Source organism: Cygnus atratus, chromosome 14 (assembly GCF_013377495.2).
Source record: "Cygnus atratus isolate AKBS03 ecotype Queensland, Australia chromosome 14, CAtr_DNAZoo_HiC_assembly, whole genome shotgun sequence".
In the NCBI taxonomy this organism is placed as follows: Eukaryota; Metazoa; Chordata; class Aves; order Anseriformes; family Anatidae; genus Cygnus; species Cygnus atratus.
The window spans coordinates 19,972,646-19,987,049 of record NC_066375.1 but is presented as its reverse complement, the minus strand read 5'-3'; the positions used below and the strand labels follow the sequence as shown (position 1 = coordinate 19,987,049).

Here is a 14,404-nt window from a genome sequence, read left to right as displayed (position 1 = left end):
ACGTTTCTCTCTCTGTAGGTTTCCTCTGCAGTAACAGCCTGACTTCAGCTCCATGTGCAAGGATGCAGGTTTGCAGGATGCAAAAGTAGGCTGACTGGAGCCAGGCTCTGACAAACGCAGAGCAGCTCCGTTCCTCTCTCTGCTGCAGGGAAAGAGCTGCAGCACGCAGAGACATGGGTCAGGAGGGACATCAGTCCCTTGTGTGCCTGCGCGAGGGCTTTGACGGCGCTCCACGCTGATGCTGCTGGGGGCTTGCAGGCAGTAAGGGGCCACATCGCAGCCATGCGGACCGTCCCCTGCACTTCTGCAGCAGTGAATCCTTGCTGGCCGTGAAGCTGTGCAAATGCAAGGTGAGCACGGCTGCTCAGGAGCCAACGGACACAGAAAGCTCTGAGGAAAAGCGATGCTGGGTCCCTGAGCTTGGTGCCTCCTCCTGAAGCACAGCGCTAAGCTGAGAGCCCGGCAGGGCTTAGGAGGAAAAGCAGCAGAGCTCGTGGAAAGGAGCCCAGTGAAGAAACCCAGTGCAACATGGGGGCACGGCATCGCCAGCCGCTGCCCGCCCCGTGGGGAGCAGTGCTGGCTGCTCACAGCCCGTGTGGATGGAGCTGGCTGCACGGCAGGGCAGCAGCGGAGCCCGGGGAGCACTCTCCCACTTGCTGCCCCCAGCTTACCCCACTGCCCCACTGCAGAGCCCCTTCCCCGATGCCCACCGGGACGGCCACCCAGCCCTGCCCACCCAGCCGGGAGCCCTTAGGCTGGTCCCCTTGGGGCCACATTTAATTTTGTTGACAAGGAGAGTGTGTCACCGCGCGGGGGGCTGGCAAGGTCCCCTGGGGGCCGCGTGCCCTAACCCAGAGGAGCCCCATTTGCTGCTGCCCCTCACCCCGCACAGCCCAGGCCCTACAATATTTCCAGATCCACAAACAGAGGCAGCTGAAACCCGAGCCCGCAGGCGGGCGCTGGCGCAGCGCGGGGTGTCTCCGGCCCAGGCACTGCTCATTGGCTCCGCTCTGGGTCCCACACTTGGCCTTTGGCAGGCACAGGGCACGCTCAGCCCTCGTCCCCTCCTGACCGCCGGCCCAATGACATGGCTCCCTCTGTGCTGCTCTGGAAGGGCATTTGCAGATTTTTGCCTTGTTATATTTTACCTAAGGAATATTGTCCCCAGGCTCAGTGCAGGGGACAGCCCTGGGCTGACACCGGCACAAGGGGACAGCCAGGGGGGTGCAGCGGCAGGGTCAGCATGCCCAGCCCTGCCAGAAGGTTGTGAGGCTCGTCCTCTTGCAAATGGGATTGTGCCCCTTTCTTTGGGGTAAATCAGGAAATCTCTGCTGCCTTTGATTATCAGGGGTGCAAGGACCAAAGACGCCTTTCCCAGCTAAGAGCACCCTTGGCTCTCCCTTCCCAGGTGCTGTTGGTGCTCCTCTGACCATGTCACGGGGTGGAAAATCTCATTTCTCAGGGGTGCTCAGCTCTGTCAGGGGAACTGGCTTGGGCTGCAGGACGCAGCAGTCAGCGGAAGGCCTATCTGCTCCGGCAGAGGGCTGATTTCTGCACATCTGTGGCTGACACCTCTTTGATTATAAGACACAGCAGGACCCCAAGCTCTGTCAGCTCTTCTGCTTGCAAAACTCAGGTTTTGATTGAGAAGGAAACTCATGAGCAATTAATAGTGAAACTGCACAGGTGCTCTGTGTGCAGCAAGAGAAGTGGGCCCGTTTATGTCAAATATAACATCCCACCCACCCCACTGCACCGAAGTACCATGGACAGGATATGCTCGACACCACCACGGCATTTCTGCGCCCACCACATGACTGACCTAAGGAGGTGGGAACAATACCAGCGGTAACATCTTGTCCTCCTTTGCCTCTCTCCTGCAGCTTTTGAAGCCCTTTATGGACTTTATTCAGCCACCACCCCAGCAGCCCTGGGACACAGGGAAGTGCTGTGATCTCTGTTCTGTAGGTGAAAAATACCAACCGGCACAGGAAAGCGCTTGGACTCTGCAAAAGTCCAGAGCAGTCAAGAGCAGAAGCAGGAGCATGTTAACACTGCCTTGCAGCCACGTGAGCTACTGTACTTTGTCCTCCAGGATCCCATCAAAAGCCCGGGACAGATCCAGCAGCAGGTTCACCTCCCCAAGGTGCCCCCGTCTCACCCCTTCTGCGCTGTCCTCTGGTCCCCTCTTGGCACAAGGGCAGCCTGTCCCTATCCAGTTTCATCAGCCTGCCTGAAAGAAGCCCGGGCCAGAGGAGAAATTGCCCAGCACAGGCTGGGCTTTGCTTTGCTCATGCTTTGCTCATGCTCCCCGGTGCTGTGGGAAGAACTGTGCTTGCCTGCACAGCCAGGAGAGAAAAGGTGTTTCTGAAACACAAGGCTACGGCGGCCTGATTTTGAACAACCTTTTACAAGCAATTCCCACAAATGGTTACTTCCCATTTGAGTACAGCTCGTTTAAAGGAAATCACGAGATACTTGAACAAGAACCTCACTTTTTGTTCACCAAATTCCTCCTGAAAGACTACTTTTATTGCAAAGCCTTCCTGTCCTGCTTCCCCTGATGGGGCAAATTCCCCCGTTTTCAGCTCCCTGCAGCGTTCAGCACTTGTACCACCTGCAGGAGGGGCTGGGGTTTGTTCCCCCCAGGTCACCACCAGCAGCATCAACAGGGAATACGAGTCCTGGTCTACAAGGAACTGCATCCGCCCACAGCAGCTTCTTGCCCCGGGCCCTTCGGCTGCTCCGTAACAAGCCAGCTGCCCGGAGCCACACTGGAAGCAGCATTTTGGGGCCCAGAGCTCCCCAGGGAAGGTGAAGTTTTACCCCTAGTGAGCAGCTTGAAGAGCCCCTTGGGGCACTGTTGCACTGCTTGGTGGCAGTAATTAGGGATGAGGCAGGGCAGCCCGAGGAAGAGCTGCGGGCAGTTTCTCCCTTGCTTTCTCACCCCCCAGCAGCCGAGCTGCCCCTGCCCCATCTCTCACCAGCAACACGCATGGTCTGCTGACATCTTTTGGCACAGGGCTCAGAGTCATTGGGAAAACCCAGTGTTACTGCATCGCACAGTGCTAACGGCAGGTCCTGAAGCAGAGGGAGGCTGAAGGGTTTGGAAACAGCCTTGGAAACAAGAACAAGGCAAGAAAGCTGATGGGCAGCAAGGCTTTTGTGCTGGAGGAAAACCCCCTTCTGTTCAGCCATCAGAGCCCAATGCAACCTAGGTCGCTCCTCCTGGCTTTGTTTCCTCAGCTGTTTGGGCACATTAGGATCCTGCAGGCCCGTCTGAGCCGTCTGCTGGGATGTGAGGGACCGGGCCCATTAGGCTGCAGGTGTACACTTGACTGGCTGTACATCAGCTAACCCAGGCCACGCTGCCAAGCCCTGCTCTCTCCCCATAATTGCTTCGGGTAAGCACATAGAGCATCCACGAGATTTGGGGCCTGCCATCAATTATTTCTGAGAGGGCTTTTAGTGTCTGCACGCCTCCAAACCTGAGACAGAAAATGATGCACGTGACATGACGTGGCTGGAACAGGTTGGGGGGGGGGGCTGAGACAACAGAGGGGGCCTGAAGCCCCCCCGTGCTGCTCCTGTCTCCCTGCTTACCCCCATTCTACCCCGAGCACCTCGGGACACCTCTCTGAGCCGGCACCCTGTGGTCCCCATCCCCACACGTCTCTCCCCCCCGGCCCGATGCCTGCCGTCGGGGCCCCCCCGTCGCGGGCGGCAGCGCTGCGGCTGCTCCCCCCTCAACCCTCCCGGTCGGGGGCCGCTCCGCGACCTCCTCCCCCATTCCCCCGTCTCCCCCCCGAACCCCCGGCCCCCCCCGGCTCCCTCCCCGGCTCCTGCGGGCGGGGGCTGCGAACGGCTCCGCCCCGGCGGCCGCCCGGCTCCTGCCGCACGCTCGGAGCCGCCTCAGCCCCTGCCGGCGGTGGAAGATGGCGGAGCCGGGGCCGGACTGCGGCGCCCTGCTCGACGAGGCGCTCTCCTCCTTCGTCTTCAACTACCTCGCCGACAGCCAGGTGGGGGGGGCACAAAAAGGGGGGGGGTGGCGTAGCGGGGCGGGGGTTCCGCCGGGGCGCTGCGGGGATGCGGAGGGGAAGGGGGACAAGGGGGAAGGGCGCTAAGGTGGTCCCGCAGCGGGGCTCCGTCGGGTTTGCTGGGGAGGGGTCGCACGGAGTGACCCCCCTGCACCCCGCTTACAGCCCCGGCCCCGCTTGCAAGCCCCGGCCGCACGGGGATGGCCCCGAGCCTGGGGATGGGGGTGTTGAGGGGGGGGACGCACAGGAGCAGCCCCCCCCCGGCCCTGCTGCAGCCCCCGGTGCTGGGGGGGCTGTGGGGGAGGCAGGAGCCGGGCCGGGGGCTGAGTCATGGACAGCGGCACTTGCACGCCCACGGGCTGCGGGCTCGGGGGGGCCGGGGGGGCTTCGCGCCGCACCGCGGCCACGCCGGGCTCCGGCTCCCTTTTGGACGGAGCCGGGCGTTCAAACCGGCTTAAGGCTCCTTGGCAGCTCCCGCACCATCACGAGAGCGAGCCGGGCCGGCTATAGGGCTCGCATGCTTTTCCATTTTGGGGGGTGAAGGAAGGCACCACACAACGAGCCGGGCGGCAGCCGGAGCCGCGGCTGGTGCCGAGCACCCCAGCGGGTGTTTCGCAGGCAGATCGCTGGGGTCGGTGCAAGCGGGAAGAGTTTTGTGTAGTTATATATCATGCCTCCAGCCCTTCACTTTCATAACCCCCGATTACAAAATAGCGCCGATTGTGGAGCTAGCACGTTCATCCCAACCCTTGCTCTCTCACCAGTTCAGCTTCAGGACTGCACACAGCAGGGGTATGCGTGCTGCGTGTGTGCGAGGGGGGAGAGCTGGCACTAATCCTGCTGTTTGGGTGCAAAACAACATCTCAAGGCTCGGTAAATCAGATTTGCCCCTGGTGCATGTGCCAGCCAGAACCAGGCAGGTCTTGGCACCAGCTGGACCGGTGGAGTCCCGGCGCCGCTCCTGGCATGCGCCAGCGCTCCAGCCTGACACAGGACTCGGGCAGCTTGCTGGGGGCAGAGCAGCGGGGAGGGACACGGGCTGCTAACGAAGAACCGATGACAGGCTGATTACAGAAGAAGGGTCAGGAAGGTTGAGAAGTGGGCCAAGAAGATTTTGTAAGCAGTTTGTGCCTTCTGATTTGGAGGGATTTATTATCGCTGGGGGGAATGTCGGCTGGAGAAAGGAGGCTGGTTTTGCGAGGTGTCATCCCTGCAAAGTGTTTCAGAAAGGCTGAGCTCCCCCCATCCCAATTACTCTCTAGCCAGGTGAAAGTTCCTGGCTCTGCTTCCCAGCAATAACCTGCCAGTTGTCTGCGTCTGTAATGTGAAGTGGAAAGCTCGTGTGACTGCAGCACCCATCTGAAGGGTGGCTTTGCTTTGCTTTTTGTCAGCATTTGACGTTTCAGTCTAGGAATCTTAGTCCAAAAGGGTGCTGGTAAGGCTGAAAAAGAAATCTTGAGAAGTGTCATCCTTCTCTGGTGCAAAACCACCATGTTGCGAATACCCTGCAGAATTTGGGACTGTGAAATGGCTTGTGATGAAATAAGACCATTTTTATGGTACCTCGTGGATAAGGCTGGCTGTGTTTGTCGCCTCCGTTCCTCTCCCTCTCCCGTACCTGCGCTATGTTGGAGGAGGCACCGTCCATATGCGCATAGGGTCAGCGCTGCTCTGATGCCTGCTGGTGTGTAACGTTACGAGCAGCAAACAGAGCTGGGCAGGCTGCTGCGGGTTCCCTCAGAAGTGCCATGCAGCCTGGGGTTGTTGTACGGCGCAGCGGCCGCTTTAGATAATTGCATTTCCTCCCTGTCCCCCCTGTGCACACAGGGGTTAAAGGCTGGTGTGAAAAGAGAGGAAAAGAGAGGGGAAAAAACCAAACCAAACCAAAACAAAAAAGTGTGATTTGCATGCATTTGCTTTGGAAAGGGCTGAAGTTGTAAGTGTTCGTGGTGCTTGTACCTTAACCTCTGATGAAACTGCAGTGGTGGCTCCAGCCCTGGTGCTGTCACATGCTTTCTTCAGAACTATAAACGGGAGGGAGGCGGGTCTCATGCTCCCTCTGACGTCTCTCCCCATTACTACTGTACTAGCCTCTGCTTACAACTGCCTTGCTGACTTCTCAATGAAGCCCCAAAGCTGCTCCCGCACGGTCCCCGCTGTTCCAGCACGGGATCAGATTATCCTAAGAGGCTGCAGTGTCAGGAGGCCACGAGATCGTGAATATTACCCGGTTCCCCTGTGGAAATGTTGAGGCACTCTGCCTCTTCCCCCAGTGCCTCTCCTGCTCGCTCCCTGCGCTCCTCCCTGCTGCCTGCTTTCGCAGCAGGGTTAGTGCAAGGCACAGCATGATGTATGCGGGTGCTCGGTGGTCCCTTCCCCTCGGGAGGGCTCTTGTGGAGACGCACGGAGGTTTAACGTGGGCATTTGCATCAGGCCCTTAATTATCTGGGCTTGTGCTGAGGATGCCTGCTAACCTCTATTTACATATCGAGGGCAGCGATGATTCACGTGGTGCCTGCATTGCTACAGAGAGAAAATCAGGGTTCTGCACTCAATGCCTGCCTTTTTTCTGCCACCCTTTTTTCCTTTTTAACAGCAATGGGAAGGGATTTTGGTTTGCGGTGGCTTGAAACGTGTCATTTCTGGGCCCGTGTAATCCATTTTGTGCAATACCATGGCCCAGAGGCACACAGCTGCCTAGGGCTGGTTTGCCCAGTGGCACCAGGCACTGGAAGGGGCCTCAGCAGCTCCACGGAGGGGCTGCCAGCCCCATGTCCTGCAAGAGGCAGCAGCATCAGACTCATGGCTTCGATTTGTTTTAAACCCCTAAACGAAGTGCAGCAGGAAAAAAAAAAAACACACACACACACAAAAAAATAACAGCAGGCTGCTTCTGGGAGAGATGCTTGAAGATCACATGAACTGAAATACTATGTTCTCTCTCTAAGTTCTCAGCCTCCTGCTAACAGCTCGATCTGTCGATGAGTGCAGAAAGCACGCCGAAGCCCTCGGTTGTGCAGAGGTGCAGCAGGCGGCCTGCTATTGTTAGTAATGACGTGGGTACACGTCCCTAATTTCCGATAGTCCTCACCGAGCAGACTGATATTCTGCTTTTTTTGCGTGTGGTGGGATCTGGACAATGGAGGCAGCCCAAGGGCCTGGGCAAAGGCTGCAGCGTGGGTCGCGGGGCCCCGTGCCGCAGAGGCTGGTGATGCTGTGCCCTCTCCGGGTGCAGCAGGTGGGCTGCAGCGTGGTGGTGGTCACAGAGGGAGGCTGCTGGTGCTGGTTTGTTTGCAAAGCAGCACCCCCGCAGCCATGCACGCTGCAGCTTTGGGTACAGGACATGGAGAGCGTGGCGTGCTGCTGAGAGCCGTGGGAGCCGGAGCAGCAGGGGAAGGAGGGCTGGCCTCAGACTCAGCCCCTCGGCAGAGCCTGGGTGCAGACCTGCTGCTTCCAGCCCTGGATCTGAGCAGGTCCTTCCCACCCCGGCAGGACCCCACGCTGCCCCTTGCCTCCACCCTGCCTGCGCATCCCCTCCCTGGTCCCATGCCGTAATGGAAAGGCACCTCTCCAACAGGTGAATAATTAAGGTCTTAACCTCAAGCAAAGGGAGCTTTGTGAAAGAGACAGATTTTTCTCCCACATTAACCTTTCCAATGTCAAAAGCCTCTTTGTAGTTAGAAACTCTGCTTGCTCCGGCACTTAAGTGCTGTTGGTTGAAAATGAAAAATGTCCTGGGGCTGCAGGACCTTCTTCGCTTTGAGGAGCGGGGCTCCGTGGCCCCTGGAGCAGGGCTGGGGACACGGACACCTGTGGGGCTCTGACGGCTCGTGCTGCGTTGGTGGGGTTGGGATCTGGCTCATGGGAGAGCCCACGGTGACTGTGCCAGCAGGCAGTGCGCTGGCAAGGATGTGCTCGCCCTAGGCCAGCACCCTTGGGAGCCTGGGGACATCACGCACCGGGGCAGGTCAGAGGTGATGCGAGGGGACTGCCCGTGCGTCTGGGACCAAAGCCACCACAGCCACCGTTCCTCCTGCCTGCCTGTGAATCTGGGGACACGGCTTCACTGAGACAAGGGGCACTTCCTGGGCCTGCATGCCCTAGGAGAACACCGCTGGGCTCTCCATCACCGCAGGGAAGGGCTGTCCCCAAAGATACGGTCCTGCCGAGCACGCTGCTGCCAAGGAGACGGGGCAAGAGGAGCCTGCGTTTGTCAGAGGAACCCGCTTCAGGCCCCCGCTCCGCAGCTGAGCCCCGCTCCATGGCAACCCCGCGCAGCCTTATATTTCTCGTGACGCTTTGACAGAGCGAAAGCAGTTGAGCAGAGGGGGAACCCTGCGTGCTGCCTGCACGGGGAGGACCGTGGGGGCATCCCCGAGAGCACCAAGGCACCCCCAGAGCTGGTGGGCGCCTGCTGTATGGGTGCAGGTGAGCGGGTGCCCCACTGCCTGCGCCACGTGCCGGGGATGCAGGTGCCCATCATCGCAGAGCAGAGCTGTAACAAGCCAAAGACTAAAGGTTAAAGTTAATGGCGCGGACGGGGAGGTGAGGTACACTGACCTACTTCCAGAGGCAGCCGTGCTGCTGTGCCGTTGGCACCCAGGTGAAGGCTCAGCCAATGCGCTCCCCTCCGCTTATCACCCACCTCTTTTGCTTTTCAGCACTTTTCCTGAGCTCCAGCCACGGGACCGTGCGAATTATTATTTATTTATCGCCTTTTTTTTTTTAATAGCGTGAGCTTCCAAGAAATGCCAAGGACTTTGCACGGATCTGGCAGTGCTCATGGTCTCAGCAGCGCTGTCCTCGCCCGGCTCTGTTTCGCTGTGCCTCCCCAGGCGGAAGGCAGCGACCAGCTCTGAGCTGCTGCTGCGAGTTGTTGCATTGAACTGGTTCACGTCGGAATTAAGACAAGGGAAAATAAAAGCTTGAAATCTCCTTTGGCTCTGTAAGAGCTGGAACCTCCCCGGGGGGTCCTGATGCAGTGTCAGCATCCTGAGTGTCTGCCGGTGGGGGTGCAGAGACGGGCACAGCCTCAGGGGCTGTGTGATAGCCCCATCCAGTAGCCAGACTAACCTTTGATCACTCTTGGCTCCCGGGCAGATGTGTGGGGCTTAGGTAAAATGCTTTGCTTATCTGGCTTCCTGCTGTCCTGAGACAAAGCGCTGGGTGCTGGGCACCTCCCTGGCCTGTACCCGGAGAGACGAGTGCTCTGCGGGGAGGATGCCCCTCGGCACCACGTGCTGCAGGAGCCCAGCGAAGACCCTGAAGCAGCACAGGGGCTGCTCACATCCTCCCATGCGCACCACCCTTTCCTCTTGCACCCTTTCCTTCTGGTGAGGGGCCATGCACGTGTTTCCCCTCCAGCAGGGAGCAGAAGGGGAGTCCCTGGGCTGTGGGCTGGGGTGGGAGAGACCCCGGTGGCCACGAGGGCTGATGTGACACTTCTCTCCTCCCCTGGGATGCAGTGTTACATGCTTTATATGGATGTTTTTGTGCTGAGGTGGCTGAGGATAAAGAGACTGCCTCTAGCTCTTGCAGCGAATGTGATTGCAGGGCAGCAGATCTTCACTGCGATGCATTTTCTGAATTCTTCCTCTGCGCCGCTTCTGCACTGAGCATTGGCTGCCTGCAGCGACGGGGAGCACGCTGCCTGAAGCAGCCCCTTCTGCTGAGCCAGCGCTGCTGGTCAGACACCTCAGTTCCTGTTTCAGTTCGCAGAAAGTTCATCACTGCTGTCACTTTGCTTCCCCGGCCATTGTTCGGGGAGGCTGTGGGACCCCGTTCGACCTGGGCAGATGGGGCGGCGGAGCGGGGGCTGGGACGTGTCATCCTTTCCCCCCTGCCAAAAGCTGCTCTCCCCACCTAGTCCCTGAGGAGCCCTCGTTTCCTAATTTTCGTGCACATCAAGAGCAAGGAAATCCTGTGAGAGGGGGGGAGATGGAGGGGAGAAGGCAGGCGGGGGGTCTGGGCTGGGGCTGCAGCGTGGTAGGAGCAGCGTGCCGGGTGGCTGGCGGTGTGCTGCATCCAGCAGGGAGCCCAGCTGCCTCTTGTTGCCTTTCTTCTCCCCCCCCCGCCCAGATGATGGGGGAGCTGCGAGTTTCATTGCCTGCAAGTGACAGGTGTGGACCTGGCTGTCCTGCAGCGAGGGGACCCGAGGCTGGGGCAGCCCTGGGCAGGCAGAGGTGGGGTACAGGGGAGCAGCGCCAGGAGCAGGCAGCATGCTCCATGTCCCCCAGCCTCGGCAGCCTGCTTGCTGAGCTCATCCTCGCTTTGCTTTTCGCTGAAGTGCCTAGGTGGGAGTGGGTTACGTTGGTTATTTTTTATGATGAAAGTGCCCGTGTAGCTGTGGGGTGTTGCAGGAAACACCGCAGCGACCCTTTGTGCGCACGGGATTCCTCCAGGGCTGGAGCGGCGGCTGGACGCACAGCTGGCTGACAGCAGGCAGCCGGAGGCGTAAAGTGTCACGCTGCCACGGCTCCTGTGGAAGGCCATGCAGGGAAGGAGCTGGCTTTCCTTCCTGCTCTGTGAGCACCGGTGCCGTTGCCCATCTGCACCATCCAGGGCGTTGCTGGAAGGAAAGCAGCCACGGCGCTGCCGGTCCTCGCGGGCTCTCCAGGCTGGCAGCCTGGGCGCAGCCCACCCACGGGGCGATTTTCTGCCCGACCTCAGCACCAGGGGCCGGAGGGCAAAGCGGGACACGGGGAGCGTGGCAGAGGTTTGTACCGGCACGGCCAGCACTGCCCTGTCCTGCCACACACAGGTTGCACACCCAGCACCCAGCGCCGTGGGGCTGGACTTTGTTCCAGCCCCGGTCTCCTGATTTCCTGGGACTTGCATAGCCTCGGCGCAAATGTTTGCAACTGCCACGGCCCTTTGCTTTCAGCTAGTTAAACTTTGCAGCGCCGCCGGCTCCTTTGAAACCACAGCCGCTTAGCTGCTCGCCTTCCCCGGCCCTGCCCGTGGGACGTGTGTGCGGCTCGGAGGCACGCTTCAGCTCCTGCCCTGGAGCTCCACACAGCAGGAGCTGAAGATTTCAGCCAGCCAGCATCGTGTCTCCTTGTGAGCAGGCTTGCACGCAGGTAGTCACGACCTAACCGTGCTAATAATGAAGACAAAAAAAAATGCAACTGCCTTTCTTAAAAAGGAAGTTTCTGTGTATGTGTGGGCCCCACCAGGAGAATGGCACATGGCTTTTTTTGGGTGCTAAAACCAATTACTCAGATAAGAGAACTCGGGTCTTATGAAAACTGTGGTTTTCTCAGTCTGAGAGGTTCGATGGTGCTAGGGCTGTTTTTTTTTTCTTGCTGTTGTGTCCTTTTAGGAAGGAATACAAATGCCTATTTCTATATATATTGAAAATGAAAGCACTTGATGTGTGTCCCCAGAAACTCCCGCTGTGCCCGCTACCAAACCCACTGGCATGGAGGCTGCTTTTCAGGTGACTACAGCAAACAAAACCCCAGGAGCTGGTGCCGGCCCCGGGTTCAGCTCAGGGTGGAGCACAGGCAGCTGCAGCCCTGCGGCTTTGGGATGAGAGGCAGCGGGTGCGCGGGACGCGCTCCTGCATGCGGCTCCTCTCCTCGCCGGGCCAGAGGCTTCGGGATGTGGAAGTCAGTGCAGGAGGAAGGAAGCCAGCAGCCGAGCAGGTGGGAGGTCGCGGGGAGCTGTTAGGACATGCGTGGGCAAGGAGGGCTGGAGCCGCTCGGTTTGTTTGCTGCTGGAGCTGCAGCGCTCGGGGTGCCTCCTCGCCCCTGTTTGCTCCTCCCTGTGCTTTCGGTCGTGCTGCCCACAGGGATGGGTTCCCGTCCTGGTGACCTGCTGCTCGCTGCAGGACCAGGCAGCCGTGCTGGAGCCACAAGGTGCCACTTGGGGATGTCGTGAGCTGCCACTTGGGCACGTGGTGAGCAGAGCAGGTCCCAGACAGGGTGCTGGGGCAGGGTGGGTGCCCCCAGCTGCTGCCCCTGCTTTGCTGCCTCTGCATCAGCCCGCACTGCCTGCCACGTGCCTGCCTGTCCCTGTCCTGGGCACCCAGCCCAGCTCTGGCAGCACATCCCCGAGTCCATCAGAAATGAAAAGCGGGAACCGTCCCCGGCTGCACTGCTCACTTACGGCACTTTGAGGACCTTTGAAGATTCTCTCTGTCTTTACGTAACCCAAACTAATTATTTTTGGAAACAGCCACTCTAGCTCATTTAGATACCTAAACATAGCAGCCTCTCCCATGGGAGGACTAGCCCGAGAGGGCAGCGGAGGGGCTGGGAGCTCCGTGGGGCTGTGCTGGGCAGTGCAGACTTCTCTCCGTGGCTGCCATGCCTCACAGCATCGCGAGGCAGCGCAGGGCGGTGGGGAGCTTGCAGCCTGCTGGCACCCGAACCACAGGCTTTCCTCTAAACAGCTCCTCCATGCCTTTAGAGGCAGGAGCCCATCTATGCCCCAACACGCTGCTTGTTAGCTTCCCTTGGAGGAAGGAGCTGGATTGCAAAACACATGGAGCGGAGCTCAGCTGCAGGAAAAACCTCCGGTCCTGTGCCACAACGGGGGCTGAGGCACCTGGGGGTGGCAATTCAGGGCCGCTGGAGCAGGGCCCTGGAGCGTGACAGGGGCTGGGCAGGCAGGAAGGGAAGACAAGAGTAGCAAAGATCCTTCTGTCCTCAGGTGTACGGGGCACTGTGCACATCAAAGTCCTCTGAGCTCGCTTAATGAAAGACATGGGATCAGCCCCTTTGAAACACCAAGCCCAGCACACCTCCCAAGCACCACTGCCCCTTGTCAGGGCTGTCCTCACAGGGCCCTGCTGGTGGCCTTCCCTGCACCTGCGATGAGGGTGCCGGGGGTCCCTCTGCAGGGAGCAGGGAGCTTTGTGTCAGAGTGTCCCAGGAACCTGGAGCATGAGGCACACACCATGCTGCTCTGGGTTCTTCACATTTATCAGCACTCAGAGGGACACGCGGCTGCCTTCTGCCTCCTGCGGGACAGCAGCGGGTTCCTCGGGTTTTGAGCCTTCATCTCTGTGCCCACCACCAGGGCGCGAGCTGCCTGGCAGGGGGAGATGGCGTGGGTTTGGAGAAGGTCCCTCGCTGTTTTGGGGATGCCCTCCTCCACAGGGTGCTGCTCACTCCATGGACGCGGCCCTGCAGGGTGAAACGGGGCAGGTTGGAGCTGCGTGTCCCCAGCGGGAGGTGGTGGCACGGCGCAGAGGGCTTGGAGCGGCCCTAGGACGCCGATGCCGCTCCGGCAGATGGCTGAAACCATCGCGCCCTGCTCTGAGGAATACAAATGTGCGGCAGATACGGTTACCCATCCCCGAGAGCGGTGTTAGCTTTCATCTAGATCGATATCCCCGCCTGCCTGCGTCTGCCGGAGCACTCAGTTGGCAACCCAACCCCAGCCAGGAGGAGACACCCGCCAAGGCTCTGCTGCCTGCCCCAGCCCCCGCCCGTCCGCCCGTCCGTCTGCCTTGGCGTGCAGGCAGAGGCAGCACCGACCGCAGCGCCGTGGCTGCGCTGCCGGACCCCTTCATGCGTAAAATGTAATAAATAGGGCCATAAGCCTTTTACGAAGTCTATTTCCACCCTTGGATCCGGGATTTAATGCACGGCTGCTTAGCGAGGCTGAGGATTTCAGGGGTCAGCGGGGCTAATTGCACTGCTGCAGGAACAGGGCACGCAGCAGGGTCCCGCACATGGGCAGAAGGCGGTGGCAGGGACCCGGCGGGGGGGGACCCGGCTCCCACCCTGCCCTGTCCCTGCACCAGGGCCCGGAAAGCAGCCACCACGCGTGGTGGCTTGGCAGGTGACCCTGGAGAAGAGCTCCTCGGCAGGCACCGGTGGCTTTTTGGGTTGGGGGGAGCTCGCTGCCACCCTGCTGGCCCTGGTGCCGGGTCACACAAGCCGGGCTGTGGTGGCGCACTTGTGCTCCGAGGTGGTGCCACCGCGAGCTGTCCCCAGGGCCACCAGGAGCGGCTGAGCAGCTCCGGGGCACAGAACTGGCCTGGTGCCGTGGTGTGGGCTGTGTGCCTGGCTGGGACGGGGCTGGCTGTCGGGGAAGGCCGTGCAGCATTGGGACAACCCACAGCCAGCATGAGGGGACCCAGATGCCCCCAGGTGAGCTGGTCAGTGGGGCCCTGCCGGTGGCCGCGGCAGCTGGAGGGTGCCAGCTCCGCTCCGTCCCTTCCCGGCTGATCCCGCCATCTCCATCTCACCGAGTGCTGGAGTCGCCATGGAAACCAGCGTGGTGGCAGCGCCATCACCCGCAGAAACCGTGCGGGATCCTCCGGCCTGCGCCGGGCTGGCTCAGGGCTGCCAGCCCCCTGCTGCTCGTGCTGGTTCCCCGTGGGCTGCAGCATGCTGCTGGGTGCCTGCCGTGCC

General features: G+C 60.2%; 1 protein-coding gene across 2 annotated transcripts in view; it reads left to right on the top strand.

Annotated features, from left to right (window-relative positions):
* Positions 1-3,903: 3,903 nt before the first annotated feature.
* Positions 3,904-14,404, top strand: part of PPARGC1B (PPARG coactivator 1 beta) — a 41,811-nt gene continuing 31,310 nt past the window's right edge. The window contains exon 1 of one of the 2 annotated variants that reach the window (XM_050713607.1): positions 3,904-4,019. In XM_050713607.1, the coding sequence (XP_050569564.1) occupies positions 3,936-4,019 (84 nt within the window). In that variant the 5' untranslated portion in view covers positions 3,904-3,935. The remainder of the gene's footprint in view (positions 4,020-14,404) is intronic. The other variant, XM_050713608.1, reaches the window with a different exon arrangement.